At 34.0% G+C, this 18,660-nt stretch overlaps 1 protein-coding gene across 6 annotated transcripts in view; it reads right to left on the reverse strand.

Annotated features, from left to right (window-relative positions):
* Window positions 1-599: 599 nt before the first annotated feature.
* The window catches only part of NEDD4 (NEDD4 E3 ubiquitin protein ligase), a 155,950-nt gene continuing 137,889 nt past the window's right edge, over window positions 600-18,660 (reverse strand). For all 6 annotated transcript variants that reach the window (XM_069098108.1, XM_069098107.1, XM_069098109.1 and 3 more), the window contains 11 exons: window positions 16,250-16,479; window positions 15,620-15,741; window positions 15,466-15,536; window positions 13,618-13,713; window positions 13,232-13,305; window positions 10,771-10,831; window positions 9,687-9,746; window positions 9,492-9,599; window positions 8,448-8,544; window positions 6,041-6,113; window positions 600-3,364 (listed from right to left, as the gene is read on the reverse strand). In XM_069098108.1, coding sequence (XP_068954209.1) covers window positions 3,262-3,364; window positions 6,041-6,113; window positions 8,448-8,544; window positions 9,492-9,599; window positions 9,687-9,746; window positions 10,771-10,831; window positions 13,232-13,305; window positions 13,618-13,713; window positions 15,466-15,536; window positions 15,620-15,741; window positions 16,250-16,479 — 1,095 coding nt within the window. In that variant the 3' untranslated portion in view covers window positions 600-3,261. The remainder of the gene's footprint in view (window positions 3,365-6,040; window positions 6,114-8,447; window positions 8,545-9,491; window positions 9,600-9,686; window positions 9,747-10,770; window positions 10,832-13,231; window positions 13,306-13,617; window positions 13,714-15,465; window positions 15,537-15,619; window positions 15,742-16,249; window positions 16,480-18,660) is intronic.

Below are 18,660 nucleotides of genomic sequence, written 5' to 3' on the forward strand. Positions count from 1 at the left end.
TTAATGATGCTATTACAAATAGTATATATAATAATACTATTCATATACAATATGAATACAATAGGATTCATTTCTAATATTTAAAGGCATGTAAGGCAGCTAGGTGGCACAATGGATAAGAGTGCTAGACCTGGAGTCAGGAAGACATGAGCTAAAATTCAACTTTACTAGGTATAAGACCCTGGGTAAGTCACTTACCCTCTGTCTGCCTCACTTTCCTCATATGCAAAATGGATCTGATAACAGCACCTACTTCACAGGGCTGTTGTGAGGACAAAAGGAGAGGGTATTTGTAATGTGTTTTTTAAACCTTAAAGCAAAATATAAATGCTAGCTATCAGTATTATTATTAATAATAATATAATCTTAATTTCAATCTGTTGGTTTGCTATCATGCTAACTTTTGTTACATAACCTATTTATAAATTGGGGAATACCTTTGTTTATCTAAATCTGTGCATTCATGGTAGCATAAATGTGTTGAAAGATAATGCTTTGGTGAGAACTTTTCTCAATAGTTTAGTTTACATTTTGACTATGTTAAACTTGATAATTACACATACTACAATATTTCTTTGATCATTTTTAACTGGTACAAATTTTTCATTAAAAACAAATTATGGTTTATTAGAACAAATCTTTATTTCTCACATTGGGATTGAAAAAACTTACTATTTTATGTCACAAGTTCTGCTATACCAACTGATAGAGCTTTGCCATATCCCCAAATAAAAAAAGTTGCACATCAAATATCATGCAATAAAAGTGGCAGTTATTGTGTTTATTTTGATAATATTCACATGAACTGTCATTATGACAGTAGCCCAAAATACAAGTAGCACTTACATTTGTAGTATAATTATGTATTAAAGGTGTGGAAAACCTTTGCAGAGAAACAGAGGAAAATATAAGCTAGCATTATGTGCTTTAAATTCTTGGGAAAGAATGTATAAAGATGAGCCTACTCACCCAACATCAGAAGGATATACATGTTCCAATTTTTCTTTTAGAGGTGATGAGCTACAAAAAATATACAGTCCTCACTGATCAAATAATATGTAACTTTAAGATGGTTACCCAGGATTAAAGATAACTTGTGACTGTGGAAAAGAGTTGTCTGCAGGGTATTAATTGCCTTTTAAGTCTTGTAAACCTGACACCGCAACCTCATTAACACCATGCTCTTACAAACTGAGCTGTAGAAATTTTTAAATAAAAATCAGTTGGATAAATAAACTTTCTTTTTTTTCAATTATCAGTTTTTGACAGCCATAATTTCGCCAAACTTACATTTAAACTATGACCCCAAAAGTTGGTAGAAAATAATTTTAACGAAAATAACATTCAGGTCTTTATAGTGAAGCTATAGCCCATACTAATACTGCTTTGCTGATGTATATGAAATGAATGGACAAATCATACACTACATGTGTTCACAACAATCTGCCAATTGGCAACCAGTTTATTTAATGAAAAATTTTCCTTTTGGTGTTCTACTACTGAGTGTCTAAGTGTGCATGGTTTGGTAAAGAGTGCTAAGCCCTTGATTCCTGACCTGAATGGGGGGTGGGAGAAGCAGGCTATAAAATGATAGCGGTGGTTAGTGCAGAGGAAGCAGCTTCACTGCTCTGTGAATGACTACTGAGTAATGACTGAGAGGACAGGGTAGTCTCAAAATAATTGGTGTTGTTTTTATAATATATACAGCTCTCTAAGTTTTGAACATCTCTTTCATGAACTGAGTGGTATACTACAATTTTACCATCCTATCAGTCCTCTTAAGCCAATAGGAACAAGCACTTTTCCACGCAGACCTCAGTTTATAGAATCCCTCCAAAATAACATAACATTTTGAAATATATATTTGGTATACTTGAGTTCACTCAAATATAACTTTGACATAAGGAACAGATACAGGTAAAACTCTACTTTCACAGAAAATACAAATATTCTCTGTGACCCCACAGCAACAAGTTCCTTGCACACAAAAGATGGTAAAAAACATTCTGGATAATTAAATGAATAAGTTCATAGTCTCTCTTCAGGTTCATTAAAATAAGATACTACTTATAAAAATGTTTTGTTTACAATAAAATATCAGCATATTTTGATAGGTTTTTAAAAAGCATAAGAAATTTGGTAAATAACATATCTAAAACAAATTATACATTCTTGACTATGACTTTGGTTATATAGGATTTTAACAAATATTTGGTTTGTATACTAAAGCGAAGAAACAAGAAATATAAAAATGCAATGATAGAAACTAATGCAATAATAGGAACTAATTTGTAAACATAAGAAACTCTGTAAACACATATTTACTATATCACTTTGCAAGACTAAAGAATGAATAGTGAAACAAATTTCACTTAATTTTCCAAGGAACACGTGAAAAATGCTGCTTTGTTAATTTTTCCTTGGATGTTTGGAAAAGTGAATTTTCAGTTTTTGTTTTCAATTGGCAATTATAAAATTTAAAAATATTGTTCTGACTATTCACATGAACCATAGGACAAAAAAATAATATTTTTCATTCAATGCAGTTGAGAATATTAACTTTATATGCTAACTTATAAAAATACTATGTTTAATAAACTATATATTCCCAAAAAGTTAAAAACATATGTCTGAAAGAGCTTTTAAGATGAATAAGTAAAAAATTTACAACCCCACTAAATAACTACAAAATATAGGTAATACTTTCTAAAGTTTTCCAAATATGTTGAGTAGTAAGGTGCTATAGGCAAGGCCTCTTTAATAATAATAAATAGCTGAAAGCAGCACTGAATATATTATAAAAAAACTTAATATATTTAAGTTTTCAACAATTTTTTGTTTTCCTTCTTAGAATGCATCAATTCTTTACACTTGACTCTCTTTATATGAATATTTTCACAGTTACAATTTCAGTAGTCTAAGAACTGCCTGAAGAATACTGTAAAAGAGGTAATTATTGAGGGGGAAAATATTTTAGGCACAGAGGATTTAAATCCTGTAATCACAACTCAAAAGATATACTTTATCTTTAAGATATGAATAAAAGACTCATACAAGAATACTGTGTGTTATATTACTTTAAAAGTGAAGTAATTTTCAATGTAAAATTGTTTCAGTATTTATAGCTTCTTATGGTTTTACATCATTTATTCAATATTTATGAATAGCCAAGTTTGAAGTAGTTCCCTGGAGAATTTTAAGTCAAGATTTCATTTGTAAAATTGCAGCTGTAAAACAATATAATATATTGTTATTCATATTCTAATCAACCCCATCAAAACCCTGAGTGTTTTCAATTGCTATCTGAAGTTTATCCCATAAGTCTTCGAATGATTCATATGGAGGCAAATCCAAACGGTTAAAGCTGAAAGAACAGACAATGATAACAAACATATAAGAAGTTAAAACGAGAGAGTTATACTTCTATCCAATATAGATGCTATGTTCCAGTGACAAATTTTATGATCAGAAATATCTGTCATTACCAGAAAAAGAAGGGTGTTCTATGACATGGAAAGCTGTATCCCAGCTGCATCTTGGTGGGATATTTCTTCCTTTTGTCCTGATAAAAGAATATGAACCTCCAAGGTTTTCTCTCACTACCTCTACAATAGGGGTGAGGTGTTCCTATCCTGTCCCTTTGCACAGGGGCAAAGAAGTTATATGTGCAGTGGCCCACCTAAGCCATTGATATCCATCTCACATAGAAATGGGGCCCACTAATCCATACATAAGGATACCTGCAGGGTGCATACCAACTTAGTTTTAAAATGCATTATTATCTATGTTTTACTGAATTTTTATTAATCTTGTTTAAACATTTCCTATTTACATTTTTATTTAATTTTTTTTATTTTTGCTTTTTGGAGGGCATTTGGGGTTAAGTGACTTGCCCAAGGTCACATGGCTAGTTTTTGTGTTAAGTGTCTGAGGCCACATTTGAACTCAGGTCCTCCTGACTCCAGGGCCGGTGCTCTATTCACTGTGCCACCTAGCTGCCCCCCTATGTATGTTTTTATCTTGTTTGGGCCACACTTAAGAGTGTTGAGGGTGCGACCTACAGGTTGTGAGTTTGACATTTCTGGCCTAGATGACTAGGTCATTTGAGTCCTGAAATATGGACCTACCCCACAGATGGGCATGGGCCCTGGTTCATTTTCAAGAGGCTCGTATATGAGACACCACCATTGATCTCTTCATTGGCCACACATACCAGTTACCTAAGACCAAGGAGACTAAAATGTCTGTCAAGTCTCTCTAAGTCAATAATATGGCAGAAACTGGGTATAGACGAATATCTTGTATACCAAAATAAATGGGTGCATGATCTAGGTATAAAGGCTGATACTGTAAGCAATATGGGAGAGCAAGGAATAGTTTACCTGTCAAATTTATGGAGAAGGGAAGATTTTAGGACCAAACAAGAGTTAGAGAGCATTATGAAGTGCAAAATGGATAATTTTGATTACATTAAATTGAAAAGTTTTTATACAAATAAAGCCAATGTAACCAAGATTAGGAGGGAAGTGGTAAATTGGGAATTTTTACAACCAATGTCCCTGATAAAGGCCTCATTTCTAAAATATACAGAGAACTGAGTCAAATCTATAAGAATACAAGTCATTCCCCAATTGATAAATGGTCAAAACAGGCAGTTTTCAAAGGAAAAAATTAAAGATATCTGTAAGCATATGATAAAATGCTCTAAATCACTATTTTTTTTTAAAGCAATTGGGGTTAAGTAACTTGCTCAAGGTTACACGGCCAGTTATTATTTCTGGGTGTGGTGCTGAGTATCTGAGCCCGGATTTGATCCAGGTCATCCCGAAACTGGAGCCGGTGCTCTTACTCACTGAGCCACCTGGCCGCCCTTATAATAATAATATATATTTTTTAAGCAATTGGGGTTAAGTAACTTGCTCAAGGTTACACGGCCAGTTATTTCTGGGTGTGGTGCTAAGTGTCTGAGCCTGGATTCGATCCCCAGGTCATCCCGACACTGGAGCCGGTGTTCTTACTCACTGAGCCACCTGGCTGCCCCTTCTAAATCACTATTGACTAGAGAAATGTAAATCAAAACAACTCTGAGGTACCACATCTCACCAGTCAGATTGGTTAAGATGACAAAACAGGAAAATGATAAATGTTGGAGAGGATGTGGAAAAACTGGAACACTAATGCATTGTTGGTGGAGTTGTGAACTGATTCAACCATTCTGGAGAGCAATCTGGAACTATGCCTAAAGGGCTATAAAAAAGTGCATACACCCAGCAACACCACTTCTAGGGCTGTATCACAAAGAGATCACAGAAGTGGGAAAAGCACCTGTATGTACAAAAATATTTATAGCAGCTCTTTTTGTGGTGACAAAGAATTGGAAATCAAGGGGATGCCCATCAATTGGGGAATGGCTAAACAAGTTGTGGTATATGAATGTAATGGACTACTAGTGTGCTATAAGAAATGAGGAGCAGATGGACTTCATAATAATCTGGAGAGACTTATATAAACTGATGCTGAGCAAGGAGAGCAGAACCAGGAGAACTTTGTACACAAATATAGACACATCATATCTGTGACGACTCACTTTGATAAACTGGGCTCCTCTCAGCAATGCAAGGTTATAAGACAACTACAAAAGACTCATGATGGAAAGGGATATCCACATCCAGAGAAAGAACTATACAGTTTGAATGCAGATTGAAGCAAACTTTTTTGTGTTTTGTTTTGTTTCATCTCTTCTTTCTCATTGTTCACTCCATTGGTTATAACCCTTCTTTACCAACTTGACTGTTTAATGTGAAGGTATTGGTAGAACCTATATTTGACTGCATGCCGCCATGGTGGGAGGGGGGGGAGGGAGAGGAGAGGGAGAGGGAGAAAATGTGAAACTCAAGGGACTGTGGAACTGAATGTTGTAAACCAAAAGTAAATAAATAATTTTTAAAAAAGTCTCTCTAAGTCTAGACCATTTTTGCTAAATGTAGCTTTACTTGTAAGGGATTTGTTAACCAAAATACCACTGTGATAAAATACTTACCAGGTATGCGCTCTTGGTAATTTTTCAGGAGTACCCCATTGTTCCACTGTAAAAAACTGTGGTCCATTTGAACCTAATAAGGAAGCATAATTTTTGGTTTCATTCATTCTATACAAGAATCTCTCATTATAAAAAACACAACTTATTTTAACAGGGAACTAATTTTGCATGTCACAGTAAGTTTGAATTTATGGAGGTCTGCACTAAAATGTCTGACCATACTTTTTTGCATAGAGACAGGTCATCAAGTTTGATGTGGGAAAACCATAACTTGGAGAGAGCAGTGAGTGAACCATGCTGAGTGATCTGACATAACTAGATAGGCCTACTCCAAGGGTATGCGTGGGGATGTAGGGAAAGTACCACTGCCTTTCTTGCCACTTAAAACAATGTCTTGACAGCCTCATAAGAACTGATGGACATTTGAAACTAGGCAAGGACCTTCACAGGGCAGTGGTCATGCCAGTTTATTCTGATGTGGTCCTAGGCTTGCCTTTTTTCACTCTTATGAAGGTAGTTCCAGTAGCTAGACACTGTACCTGCCATTCTAACATATTCCTCTTGTCATTTCAATGATTCTGACCTCTGTAGATTGGCAATTTACATTCACTTATGGTTTCCAGCTTTCTGGAGGCCTGGAAACGATAGCACTAGGCATCACCTCTTTCATGGTTATTCAACAACAATTCAGTGTTTTAAAGCAACTTCTACTTAAATTTTAAAATACTAGGGGGCTTCTGGATAGATGCCAGTGATGGCAGAGCAGGAGGATGGAGTGTCCAGGCTTCTTTCCTGCGTACTGAGAATCGTTTTGTAGCTTCTGAACTGCTTAGTGGAGAACTGACTGTAGCCTTGAATGGTGGAAAAGTACACTTTGTAGAGTTTTTCAAGATAATTCTAAAGTATCCAGGACCCAGAGAAGTCCGATGCTTTAGGAAAACTGCAAGGTTGTGTGGAAGTTAAGATACTACATGAAGAAAACAAGTATCTGGCTTTTATCAGGTTCACACCAATAACATCTATCCCATTGCTCTCTCACAACTCTTATTGAACTTTGTGTATGAGTAAAACTTCAGGGGTCTTTGCCTTTCAAACACAAACTGGAAGTCTACCTTTCTGGTTTGGGAAAATGTTCTCTTTTGAAAAATGCTTAGAGGTACAAATATTAAACATAAGACCAGTATTAAACCCTGTTCCACAGAAGAAGATTTAAATAAGCAAATCAATAACAAGGAGGGAATAGCAGCTGCAATGGAGAGCCCCAACTTATAAGAAATTTTTGAACAGTGTGTCACTAAGCCTTATTAGCAGTTATTCCTAAAGTCTGTTGAATAGTAATCATTTGAAACATTTGTTTAAATTCTGCTTTTTCTCTTTTTGGGGGCATTGGTTATCAATTACTAATTTCCTTATCTTATCTTTATTATTCTGAGTAGTCACTGTCTGGTTACTGAAGCAGCTGCTTTCCTATAAGCTTTGTACAAATATAAATGAAGACTAAATGAGGATGCTAAGCTTCTTGGGAGAAGGGGGAAGGAGAAAATTTCACCATGCAGTACTACTTTGACTCTGAAAACTTAAAACCTATCCTGTCCAAATCTAGTCATGACTGCCAGCCTTGGAACAAATTATAATCCTTTTGTTTGCTATTACTGAGAGTGGGTTCTAATCCTAGCTAGCTTTTTTTTTTTGTAAAGACATTTTTTCTTCTTTTCATCTGTTAATGTAAACCAAATGTCACAGTTGCACTTCTTCCAAGGAACAGAACAAGCAATGTGGGCAAACTGTAACCTCTCACAGATAGAATATCAGGGGTTGGCAAAGTGTGCCCTTATTTTTATATGGACCATAAGCTAGGAATAACTTTTACATTTTTAAGGAAAGTTAAAATGTAAAGACCATTCTTAGCTCTCAGTCATACAAAAACAGGTGGTGGTTAGTCCTTAGGCTGTAGTTTGCCAACGATGGATAATAATCAATGAGAAAATGGGTTTTGACCTGTAAAATTTCACATTCTAGAGCCACCTTTTTATTTATATATCTACTCCAAACTTCCAGAGATACCTGTAAATTTTTCCTCTAAAATTTTGCAACAGGATTTATAATAAGAATTTGAAGAATAGTAAATGATTTATGGCACTTCAAAGTTTTCAGGATTTTTCCATTCTCATTTTCAATACCAACCAGTATACACAGAAATGTATTTTGGCTTACCCTTGATGTCTTACCTACATAGACCAGGAAAAATACCTATTTCATTTTATAAGATAAGTGTATATAGTTAACATTGCACACTTGAAACTTAATGCAAGCAGTAAAAAACTCCATACATAGTAGACAATTCCTTTTATTACTAATATCACTTAATTTATGTTTTCTGCTTATTTTATAAATGGAAAACCCTTACCATATAGTTCAGCAAATCCGTTCATGGGTACACGTGATGTGCCAGTGACAAACTGAAGCAATCTTATTCTTTTCTCTGAATCCATCATTAAAACAGCCTGAACAAGATTGAAAAAGAAACTTGTTTTATGAACACTTGAAAACTATCTCAGCTGTCAACAAGTTGCTATAGTCATTTTTTCCATGTGTATGTATAGGTTTCTTATATTTGCACACTATGCTAGTTGGGGTTGGCTGCTTGGATTTCTTTTATTTTTCTTAGTTAAATACATGTCTCCAAGATGTTCAAGTGATGTAAGAATTCCTAGAAATTAGGTTATAAGGTGATAAGGCTGAAAAAAACTTCTTATATATTTATCTTCTACTTTCTTTCATGTAATAGCTTTCCTGAATACAATACAAAATTTGGTTCCTTGCAAAAAGAAGGAACTGGATGATGCAGGACAAAGAGCACCAGAGTAGAAATTGAGTGATTTGGCTCTAGTCTCAGCTCGGCTGTTTAATAACTTTAACCCTATTCAATTGAGCTGAGCTTAGTTTCTCTATCTGTAAACTGGAGATAATAACGTCTATCTTGCCCAATAGGGCTAGTGTGAGGGTTAAATGAATGACATGACATACATGAAGGTGTTTTGAAAACTATAAAGTAATATATAAATGTGAGGTGTTGTTATTATTGTTCTTTTACTAGTAAAAATTTTAAGCAAACAATTGAATACATAAATATTGCCCTCGTGTCATCAAATTTTCTTTCTTCTTTCTTTATAAATTTGTATGAAAAACATCTTAATCATCTGAAAGGATTTTCTGCCTGATAACACCCATTTTGGTTCTAGGATTCAGAGATGTAGTTGGGCCAAGCTAGGGGGAAAGAATTAAGGGCATGAAGGTTGAGGTCTGGAATATTCCTTTCTGCATCCCAAAACAGAAAGATAAATGATGTTTTAGTTAGTACTTTTCAGCAAGTATGAAATGGACTCTGATTGATCACCATTATAGTAGATATACTCCAGATTATCTTACAAAAATCAGAACTTTTACTTGCCTTCCAAAACCACTGGATGACCTGATGATTGATGCTGTAGCCATTTTTGTATTTTGTGTGTTCCCTCCAGTCATTCACATCCACATCTCCCAGTCCACACATAAGTAACTATATAAATAAGAAATGTTAAACTGTACCATATTAAAATAATATGTATGGAATTTCTACTTAAAATGAAAAGATAACATGTTTTACCTCTAGTTCATTTTCATCAAAAATCTTGATGAGATCTTGTGGTATAAGTTCAAAAAAACCCTTACAAATAGAAGACATTTAAAATTAAGTTAGACAAATAAGGGATAGAGGCAATTACAAAAAGCTTTTTCACAACTTAATTATCATAGCTAAAGGAAATCGTCAACCAGGAAAAAAGTCTTTATATAAAATAATTCTGATAAGAGTTTGATAATCTAAGACACATATAAATAACAAAAATAAATAAGACCAGAAATGATTCTTGAACAATTAGATGTTAAAAGAATATGAAAAAACAGTTCTCAAAAGAAGCCTTGCAAACTAATATATCACTGGAAAGAATGCTCCAAATCATTAAAAATAGGAGGAAATGCAAATCAAAATAACTCTGAAGTAAAATAACCTCCTGCCATGCAAACTGGCAAAAATGACAAAAGATGGGAATTAGTCAATATTGACAGGCTTGTAAAGAGCTCGTTAATGCAGTGCTAGTGGAACTGTGAATTGATATAACCAGTGTGGAAAGCAATTTGGAATTATGCAAATAAAATTACTAAAATGTTCACACCCTCTGACCAAGAGGTCACTGCTAGGTATATACTCCAAGGAGGTCACTGACAAAAAGAAAAAAGATTTCATGTATGCCAAACTATTTTTAGTGGTACGTTTTATGGTAGCAAAGAACTAGAAACAAAGTATATGCTCATCATCTGGAGAATCGTTAAGCTGTGTACCTATCTATGAGGGAATATTAATGTACTGTAAGAAATGACAAATATGAAGAACATAGAGAAGTATGGAAATACATAAATTAATGTACGAGATATCACACCATATTTAGGAAGTAACAAGAATATAATAAATGATTAACGTATAGACATAACTTTAAAAACTATTAGCCTATTGTCTTCTTCCAGATCATAGCATATTTTTCCCTAAACTAAATTTCACACAGAAAAAAAATGAAACATTAAAAAAATTAAGACATGTACTTGATTTTTGTGGGAGTGATCAAGAGCAATATTACTAGAACTTAAGATGCATTCTGAAATTTTAGAAGAGCAGGTGAAAGTAAAATGAATACCTCTTTAAAAGCAGACATTTGCTTCTGGATTCGGTCTACAAATCGCCATTGTATGACAAGACTAAAGGAAAATGTAAAATATCAATATTTTACAATTAGTGTAGTAAAGAATGGCAAGCACAGATAAAACAAGAAGAAAATGCATAATTATCTCAGTAGGCTACAAACTTATTATGAATTAATAATATAGTACTATTGCTATAAAGCTATGCCATACTGGGATGTATAGTAAGAAAATTATAGCCTGAAAAAACATCAGGAAATGATCCTTTTGCCAGAAATCATGGAATATTTTAAGAGCTGGGAATAACCTTAAAAATCATCGAGTCTAATTTCCTGCCTGATGTAAGGATCCTCTCAATAGCATCCATGATAAGTGACCAAGCCTCTGGTGTTTGAACAGCTCACTGTAGCACATCTACTAGTTCATTGCTTCACAAGAATGCTATTTTTTGGAAAGCTCTAAAAGTTTAATTCAATTGAATAGGCATTTATTAAGTACCTACTATATATAGAGAGGACCTCGTGCAATGTACCTGAGATGCAAAATGACACTAAGTCTTACATTCCACTGGTGAATAAAACATTTGTACAAATAAAAACGGAAGATTTGAGGAGGCAGAGAGGACTAAAAACTAAAGGGATCAGAGAGTCTCCTGGAGGAAGGATGTGGTGCCTGAGCTAAGTCTTGAAGGATGGGAGAAAAAGGTTGCAAGGAGCAGTAAAGTTACAATGTCACATATGGAGAGTGGGAAACTGAAAATTCAGCTGAAGTTGTGTGAAAATTAATGTGAAATATGTCTGAGCAGGTAGTTTAAATAGTTGTAAAATTCCTCCTTTTGACTGAACCAAAACTTGACTCTCTATAATTCCTACCCATTCTCCTCCTTCTAACTCTCTGGATTCTTGTTGCTGTTCAGTCGTTTTTCAGCTGTCTCCAACTCTGTGACTCCATTTGGGGTTTCCTTGGTAAAGATGCTGGAGGGCTTGTCATTTCCTTCTCCAACTCATTTTATAGAAGAGGAAACTGAAGCAAATGGGGTTAAGTACACCGCTCAGGGTCACACAGCTAGTAGTATCTGAGGCCAAATTTGAAGTCACAAAGAGGAGTCTTCTTGACTCCAGACCTGGCACTCTATCCACTGTACCACCTAGCTGCCCTGACCTCTGGATTACACAGACTAAATCTAATTGTTCTTGTATGAGAGTTTTTCACTTATTTTATAACACCTATCATCACACCATCACATCCCTTCCTTGATTCCCTCACCTCTCCTCTATGATTTTCTTTTTATTAACAATTTTCTCAATAAATCTTTAAGTGATTCTGTTTATAGACCATTAACTTCATCTCCCTCCTTTGGACAGGCTCCAATTTGTCAATATTCCTTTTAAAATGTGGTGCCCTAAACTGACTATAATATGTTAAAATGACTGTTTAGTACAGAGTATAGTGCTATTATGTCCTATACTAGGCATTGCTCAGGCTAGAATACTATGTCAAATTTCTCTTTTTTACATTTTGTGGAAAAACTGGAAAGGGTCCAAAGTAGAATAACTAAAATAATTCAGAAACTGTGGAGAAAGATTAAAAAGAATTTGGTTAATAAGTCTTGAGAAAGGAAGGTTAGAGGTGATTGATAACTTATCTTTAAGTATATGAAGAATTATTACAAAGTTACCTACCAGATATACCCCATATGAACAAGGGATTAAATAAGAAGAAATGGGCTTACATTATACTAGGATAGTAGCTCAATCCAATGGGAGAAAATTTTACAATGAACACAGATAAACATTATAGCAACTATTTACAAAAACCGGAGCATCCTTAATCCCTGGAGACCTCTACAAACAGAATGGTTTAGACAGGGGTTCTAGTGAAGCCCCTGGGACCTTTCTCATAATAAACTTCTAAATGCATAAAACAAAATATATAAGCTTGCAAAGAGAGCAATTATATTGAAATAGTTTCCAAATATTTTAAAATCACAAATTCATGGACCCCCTTAAATCTACTGGTTTATGGAACTCAGGTTAAGAAACTTGGTTTAGTTAATGAACTACTGGAGCTAGAGGGATGAATCGGATGACCTCCTGAATCCTTCTGGGTTAGCTCTCATATCTTCACACTTCCCAGGAGATTTTGTCAGAGAAGGAAGTTAATAATTATGATAGCTAAAAGGAAAAATAGGACAATCCCCAAAAATTAATTACATAGTTATTTCAAGCTATTCTTTGGAGAGTTTCATTCAAACTTAATAATACTGATGAAAGGCAGAAAGGAAATAACAATTTATCATTATAATAAATCACTGATGCATAAAAATAACACAGAAACTGTTAAGAGATAAGGAGAATCCTATCCACATATATCAGGAAATAGGAATAGAGAGGTTTCATTTTTCTAGTTTGGGTTATTTAAAAAGAAGGATATGATTTGTAATAGTAAAATACTTACTGAATATATTCTTTTTTGTTTTTATTGGTAACAACTATTTCAGATCCACCGTTTTTTAATTCATGTTGATGTGTCTAAAAATAAACATAGTATATCTAAGTAGATTTAATTTTGTAAGAAAACAGATCACAAAATATGCATTTTAAGCTACATTATAGAGCTTTAAATTACTTTTTAAAAGCCAAAACTAAAGAAACTTAAGGTGTTAGATAAAACAACTTTGTACTTTCCTTTAGAAAGCTCTTTTTTTCACCTAAGAAAAGATATTATTAAGTAAAGGGGAAGGAGATTCCACAGAACACAGAAATGAATAGTATGTGTATCTTTTACTCTCTCTATATTTATTTTACAATTCATATTGTTTCACTTAATTAATATTTACAAACCTGCCCAAAGAGTTCTTCATCAACTGTAAACCGCAGGTCCAGTTCTGCTGGATCATTCTCAAGAATCCATTTTAGTGAATTATAATATTCGCTGTCCTTAAAGACAAATGATTGAATATTTAAAATGTATGTTTAAGAAAGCTTATCTGAAGTAATATTGCATAAGACTACTGGAATCCACATATAGATGTATATATCTATATCTATACACATATATACTTATAAAGCTGGGTGACAGGGTACTGTAGTGTAGAAGAAGATGAGGATTTATTATCTTTCTGCTTTTTGAATATAAATGGTCAATTACCTACAAAGTGTAATAATAGTTATGTATATAAGTTGAAGATTACTAAAACTTCAAACACCTTATTAAAGAAGTCTTCAAGAGCTAAATTCATGGTGGCAGGGGCTTTTAGAAGTGGCAAGACAGTATTAGAAACCTCATTATTCAGTTGTTGTGATAAAAGGCACTGGATATGTGCATTAGTTCGAAAAATTTTCCTATATATAAGTAGCTATTGTAAAAATTCAGGATGCTGCCTAAGAATTTTTGCCCTGTTCTAAGCCAAATGCTGCAATTAAAAATAAAATTTCATCTTACACATCCCCCCCTCCCAATTACTATATGATCTTTTTACTTTTGGTGAATTTTTTTCACTTATACATAACACGAAAGTAACAAAAAATGTACTTCATTGACTACAAAGGTCTTGGGATGTATTTACATACACACACACACACACACATTTTTTCCCCTTAAATGGTTGGTTAGCTCACCTGGTTTCAATTATGTCAAGGATAAGAATTTTATTCTTATGTGTTTGTTTTTCTATTTATGTGCCTCCAGTCTCTCACCTCTTCAATCAACCATTCTCTTACCTACCAAATTAACTTAATATACAGTTCTGATTCATGATATTCCCTTGCTCAAAAACATTTAGCGGTTACCTATTGTCCTTTGGACAAAATACAAACTTTTAACTTATCAATCAAGGTTCTCTACTATCTGGAATAAATTACAGCTACTGGGAAAATTCAGATTTCTATGGATCTTAATGATTTCTACCCTATCTCAGCCAAAAATATATACAATGGGTTTATGATTTTATTTTAGCTGCACAAATCCCAACCTTTTAAACCTTACTTTATATACTTTTCCCCTTTAATTAACTCTACTTTTTAGTCAAACTTGACTGTTAGTCATCATTCCCTGTTTTGTCTTTCACTCTCCCAACTCAGTGCACCTATTCAGGTTACCTCCCACATTTTTGGAATGCATGTTCTTCACTATTTGTTGAAATATTCCTCTTTTTTCAAGGCCCAGATCAAGTGCCATTTGAACTACAAAGGCTTTCTTGATTTATCCCATCCCTACCCTGGCTCCTTCCCCCTCCCCCCCAAGATGAAATTTCTCTTCAAATTTTCTTATATAATTGTTTGGCTCTCCCATGGTATTGATAACATTCTACTTTAGGTCATACTTATTTGTGTGCCTGTAATATCCCACTTTCGCGAGAGCAACCTCCTTGAGGGCCATAAACTATACTGTTTCTTGCCTTCATAGTCCCAGTGCTTATCAGTGAGCCTTGTACATAGATAGCTCTTAACAAAGGTTTGTTGAACTGAATTTAAGGACACAACCTAATTTTCCATCTTAAAGATGTATACCAATTATAATAAGAAATGTGTTAACAGATATGTTAACAGGAACTTTAAACTCCAGTAACTCCAACTCCCTAAAAACAAAGAACCCTAATATTCTTCATAATGTTCCATTTAAAATTAGTAATTATTTTGAAACTACTGTTCCAAAATGACAAATGACAAAAATAACTAAAATAGACTTACCACAGATTCCATATCATGAAGAGTTATTGGCTTATGCAACATCATTTTGTAAAATGGACGAATGAAAAAACCTTTCAAATAAGAGATTTAAAATAATTACTAACATGGAAAGAATGACACATTTTCTCAATATCAGGGTATCAATTATACTAACCATCTAAAAGTTTGCCGTGATAAACTGCCATTCCCGCTACACGGCCTATGAACTTGAAGTAGGAGAGGTGATCTTCATTACACAATCCAGAATTTGGATTTATCTGTAAGGTATAGTTATCCCTGTAAAGAAAATAATATTTTATGTATCCCCTATTTAAAAAAAGTTAATGGTACAATTGGAAGTTTTTTATAGCAATTTTTATCACCTTTACAAAGTCTTTTTTTTTTTTTAAAAGAGTAGACCAATTCTAAAATAGATTTTGTTGTATATTTCTTCTTTTCTGGCTTACCATGATACATTCTTTCCTTGGATAAAAAAAGGATATGAGACTTTCATGCTGAATAACACTACCAGCAGCTCTACTTAAGAAAAAATGGTGATATGTTTTTCACAGTAGAATCAATAATTTTTCAATTTCCAATAAAATAAAGCTTTCATTGTAATCAACCTTAGAGATTCAAACCATTGTTCCTTAAAAGACAGTGGTAGTTGGTTATTGTGTGTGTGTGTATTTTACAGTAAAATAATTCCTTTGTGAGAACATTCTTAATCTAAAGATTTACATTTTTTCTTTAAGGTATTATAATAGTGATGTTTTTCCTGTTTGTTTATTATAATGACACTTACGTAGCAGAATATTCAAACAACCCATAATAAGGGTTAAACATTTCTTTTGATAGTAGGAAGAACCATTCTCTGGCTACTCCTCCATAATCTAATCCTTTTTCACCATCAAACTCAATCCATAGCCTAGCTTTGAGGAAGTCTGCTCTCTTCACAGCTATGATTCTTCTGTAAGAATCTTCAAGAACTGTATCGCGGCGAAGTTTCATTTCAAATCGATTTGGAATGTCATTCTGAAAATCCAGAAAAAGCAATTTTAGCTTAAACTAAAATAAACATGAAAATAAAATTGCTACCCATGGAATTTCATAACAATTTAGGGTTCTGTTCTACTCTTTGCATAAGTAATAATACTAATGTTAATGTTAAGTTAACCAGAAAGGAAGACAGTGCCAGCAACACCCCCAAAATGCATATTTGTCGTTCAGTTGTTACAATTGTGTCCAACTCTTCATGACCCTATTTGAGATTTTCTTGGTAAAGACACTGGAGTGGTTTGCCATTTCCTTCTCCAGACCATTTTACAGATGAGGAAATGGAGACAAATAGGGTTAAGCCCCTGTCCAGGGTCACACAGTTAGGAAATGTCTAGGGCCAGATTTGAACTCAGGTAAATGAGTCTTCGTGATTCCAGGCCTGGGGCTCTACCTATGTTCCCCTCAAAATGCATATAAATCTACAGACTATTGTTCTTTAAGTATGATGATGAGAATTATATTGATGGTGAGAACTACACAGCATGTATACTCAGGAATGTCACAAATAGTCCTTTAAATATTATGTACATAGATCTCACTATTCTATGTTGATTCATTGCTTTTGACTCTGCCTTTTAAACTTGGTTAAATGGTGGCCTCAACCCAAAATGAATTATTCATTCTTAGCTGCATACAATGTTGGTCTGTCAGTTATTTTCCAGTAGTCCATATAGAGAATCAGAGAATCTTAGAAATGGGAGAGACCTTAGGTCATCTAATCCAACTACTGAAAAACATTACAAGAAATTAAACAGTATCTTCGTGAACAATTCTAGTGATAGGGAACTTACTATTTTGCCTAGAAGCTCATTTCTGGACATCTTTAATTGTTATCACACTCTTCCTGGCACTGAACTAAAATATGCCTACCCATTGTTCTTTGTTCCATCAGAGATCAAGAGGAGTTAGTATAACACCATGTGACAATCCTTCACATAATTTGAAGAAAGTGATCATTTTCCTTTCCAACCTTTAAGTTTGGTCTTACTCAGGGCAAACATTCCCAATTCATCAACTAATATTTAAATCACATGGTTTTTATCTCCTCATCATCCTGGGAGCTCTTCTCTAGATATGCTGTAACTTGTCATAATTATTTACTATATACTCAGTACTATAAAAGGAACTCTGGAGGATTAAAAAAATATAATACTAGCTTTCAGTTCTCAAAGAGCTTACTAGTTGGAAGGAAGAAAAGAATGACAAAAGCATGATAAAATTACAGAATAATATGTAACAGAAAGTAGTTGAGTGGTAAACTGTCAACCAGGCATTAAAAACTATGATTTCAGAGAACAGACAGATTACTTTGGGGAGGAATGAACAGGAAAGGTGTTACAGGGCAACACTGAAGGATGGGTAGGAATTGGACCACTGGAATAAAGGAGTTACTCTATGCAGGAAAGTTAAAATTAACAAAGGTACAAAGTAGGGAATAAACATGAGTGCAAAAGAAAATGAGAGGATCAAAGTAATTGGAGCTGAGGTCATAAAACAGGTGGTGGTAAGAAGGTTGGACAGGTAAAGCTTAGACAGTCTACATTTAGGAGGACCTCAAATTCTCAGATGAGTTTAGACTTGATGAAATGGGCAATATTCTCAAATACACAAAGGGGAGGACTATGCTTTGTTCTTTTTTTAAAAAATGTTTTATTGATGTCTTTTATTTTTAAATTAATCTTTGTAGACAGGCCCTTTCCCTGTGAGTTCATAAGCTTAATTAAAATGTTATTTTTTGTTTGTTTATTTTTTATCTTTTTGGAGGGGGGAAGGAAGAGCAACTGGGGTTAAGTGACTTGCCCAAGGTCACACAGCTACTAAGTGTTAAGTGTCTGAGGTCACATTTGAACTCAGGTCCTCCTGACTCTAAGGCCCATGCTCTACTCACTGCGCCACCTAGCTGTCCCTAAAGACAGTCTGAAATAAGTATTCAAGATGGTTTAGAGATGGGTAAACACTGGAATCAGTAAGAGTAGTGCTGCAAAAACATGTGTATAAGATAACGAGGGCATTATTAGGATGTTGTCAGTAGGAAGGGAGAATAAAGACAAAATTTGAAAGCAATTTTGAAAGGATAAATGATATAAAAGAAAATAGTCCTGGTGAGTATAGTGATATAAAGAGCAAAGAGATAAGTCAAACTTTATTATAATGTTT

The sequence above is a fragment of the Petaurus breviceps genome, unplaced genomic scaffold (assembly GCF_028583685.1).
Source record: "Petaurus breviceps papuanus isolate PSGF00001 unplaced genomic scaffold, PetGlider_PUasm1.0 37, whole genome shotgun sequence".
NCBI lineage: Eukaryota > Metazoa > Chordata > Mammalia > Diprotodontia > Petauridae > Petaurus > Petaurus breviceps.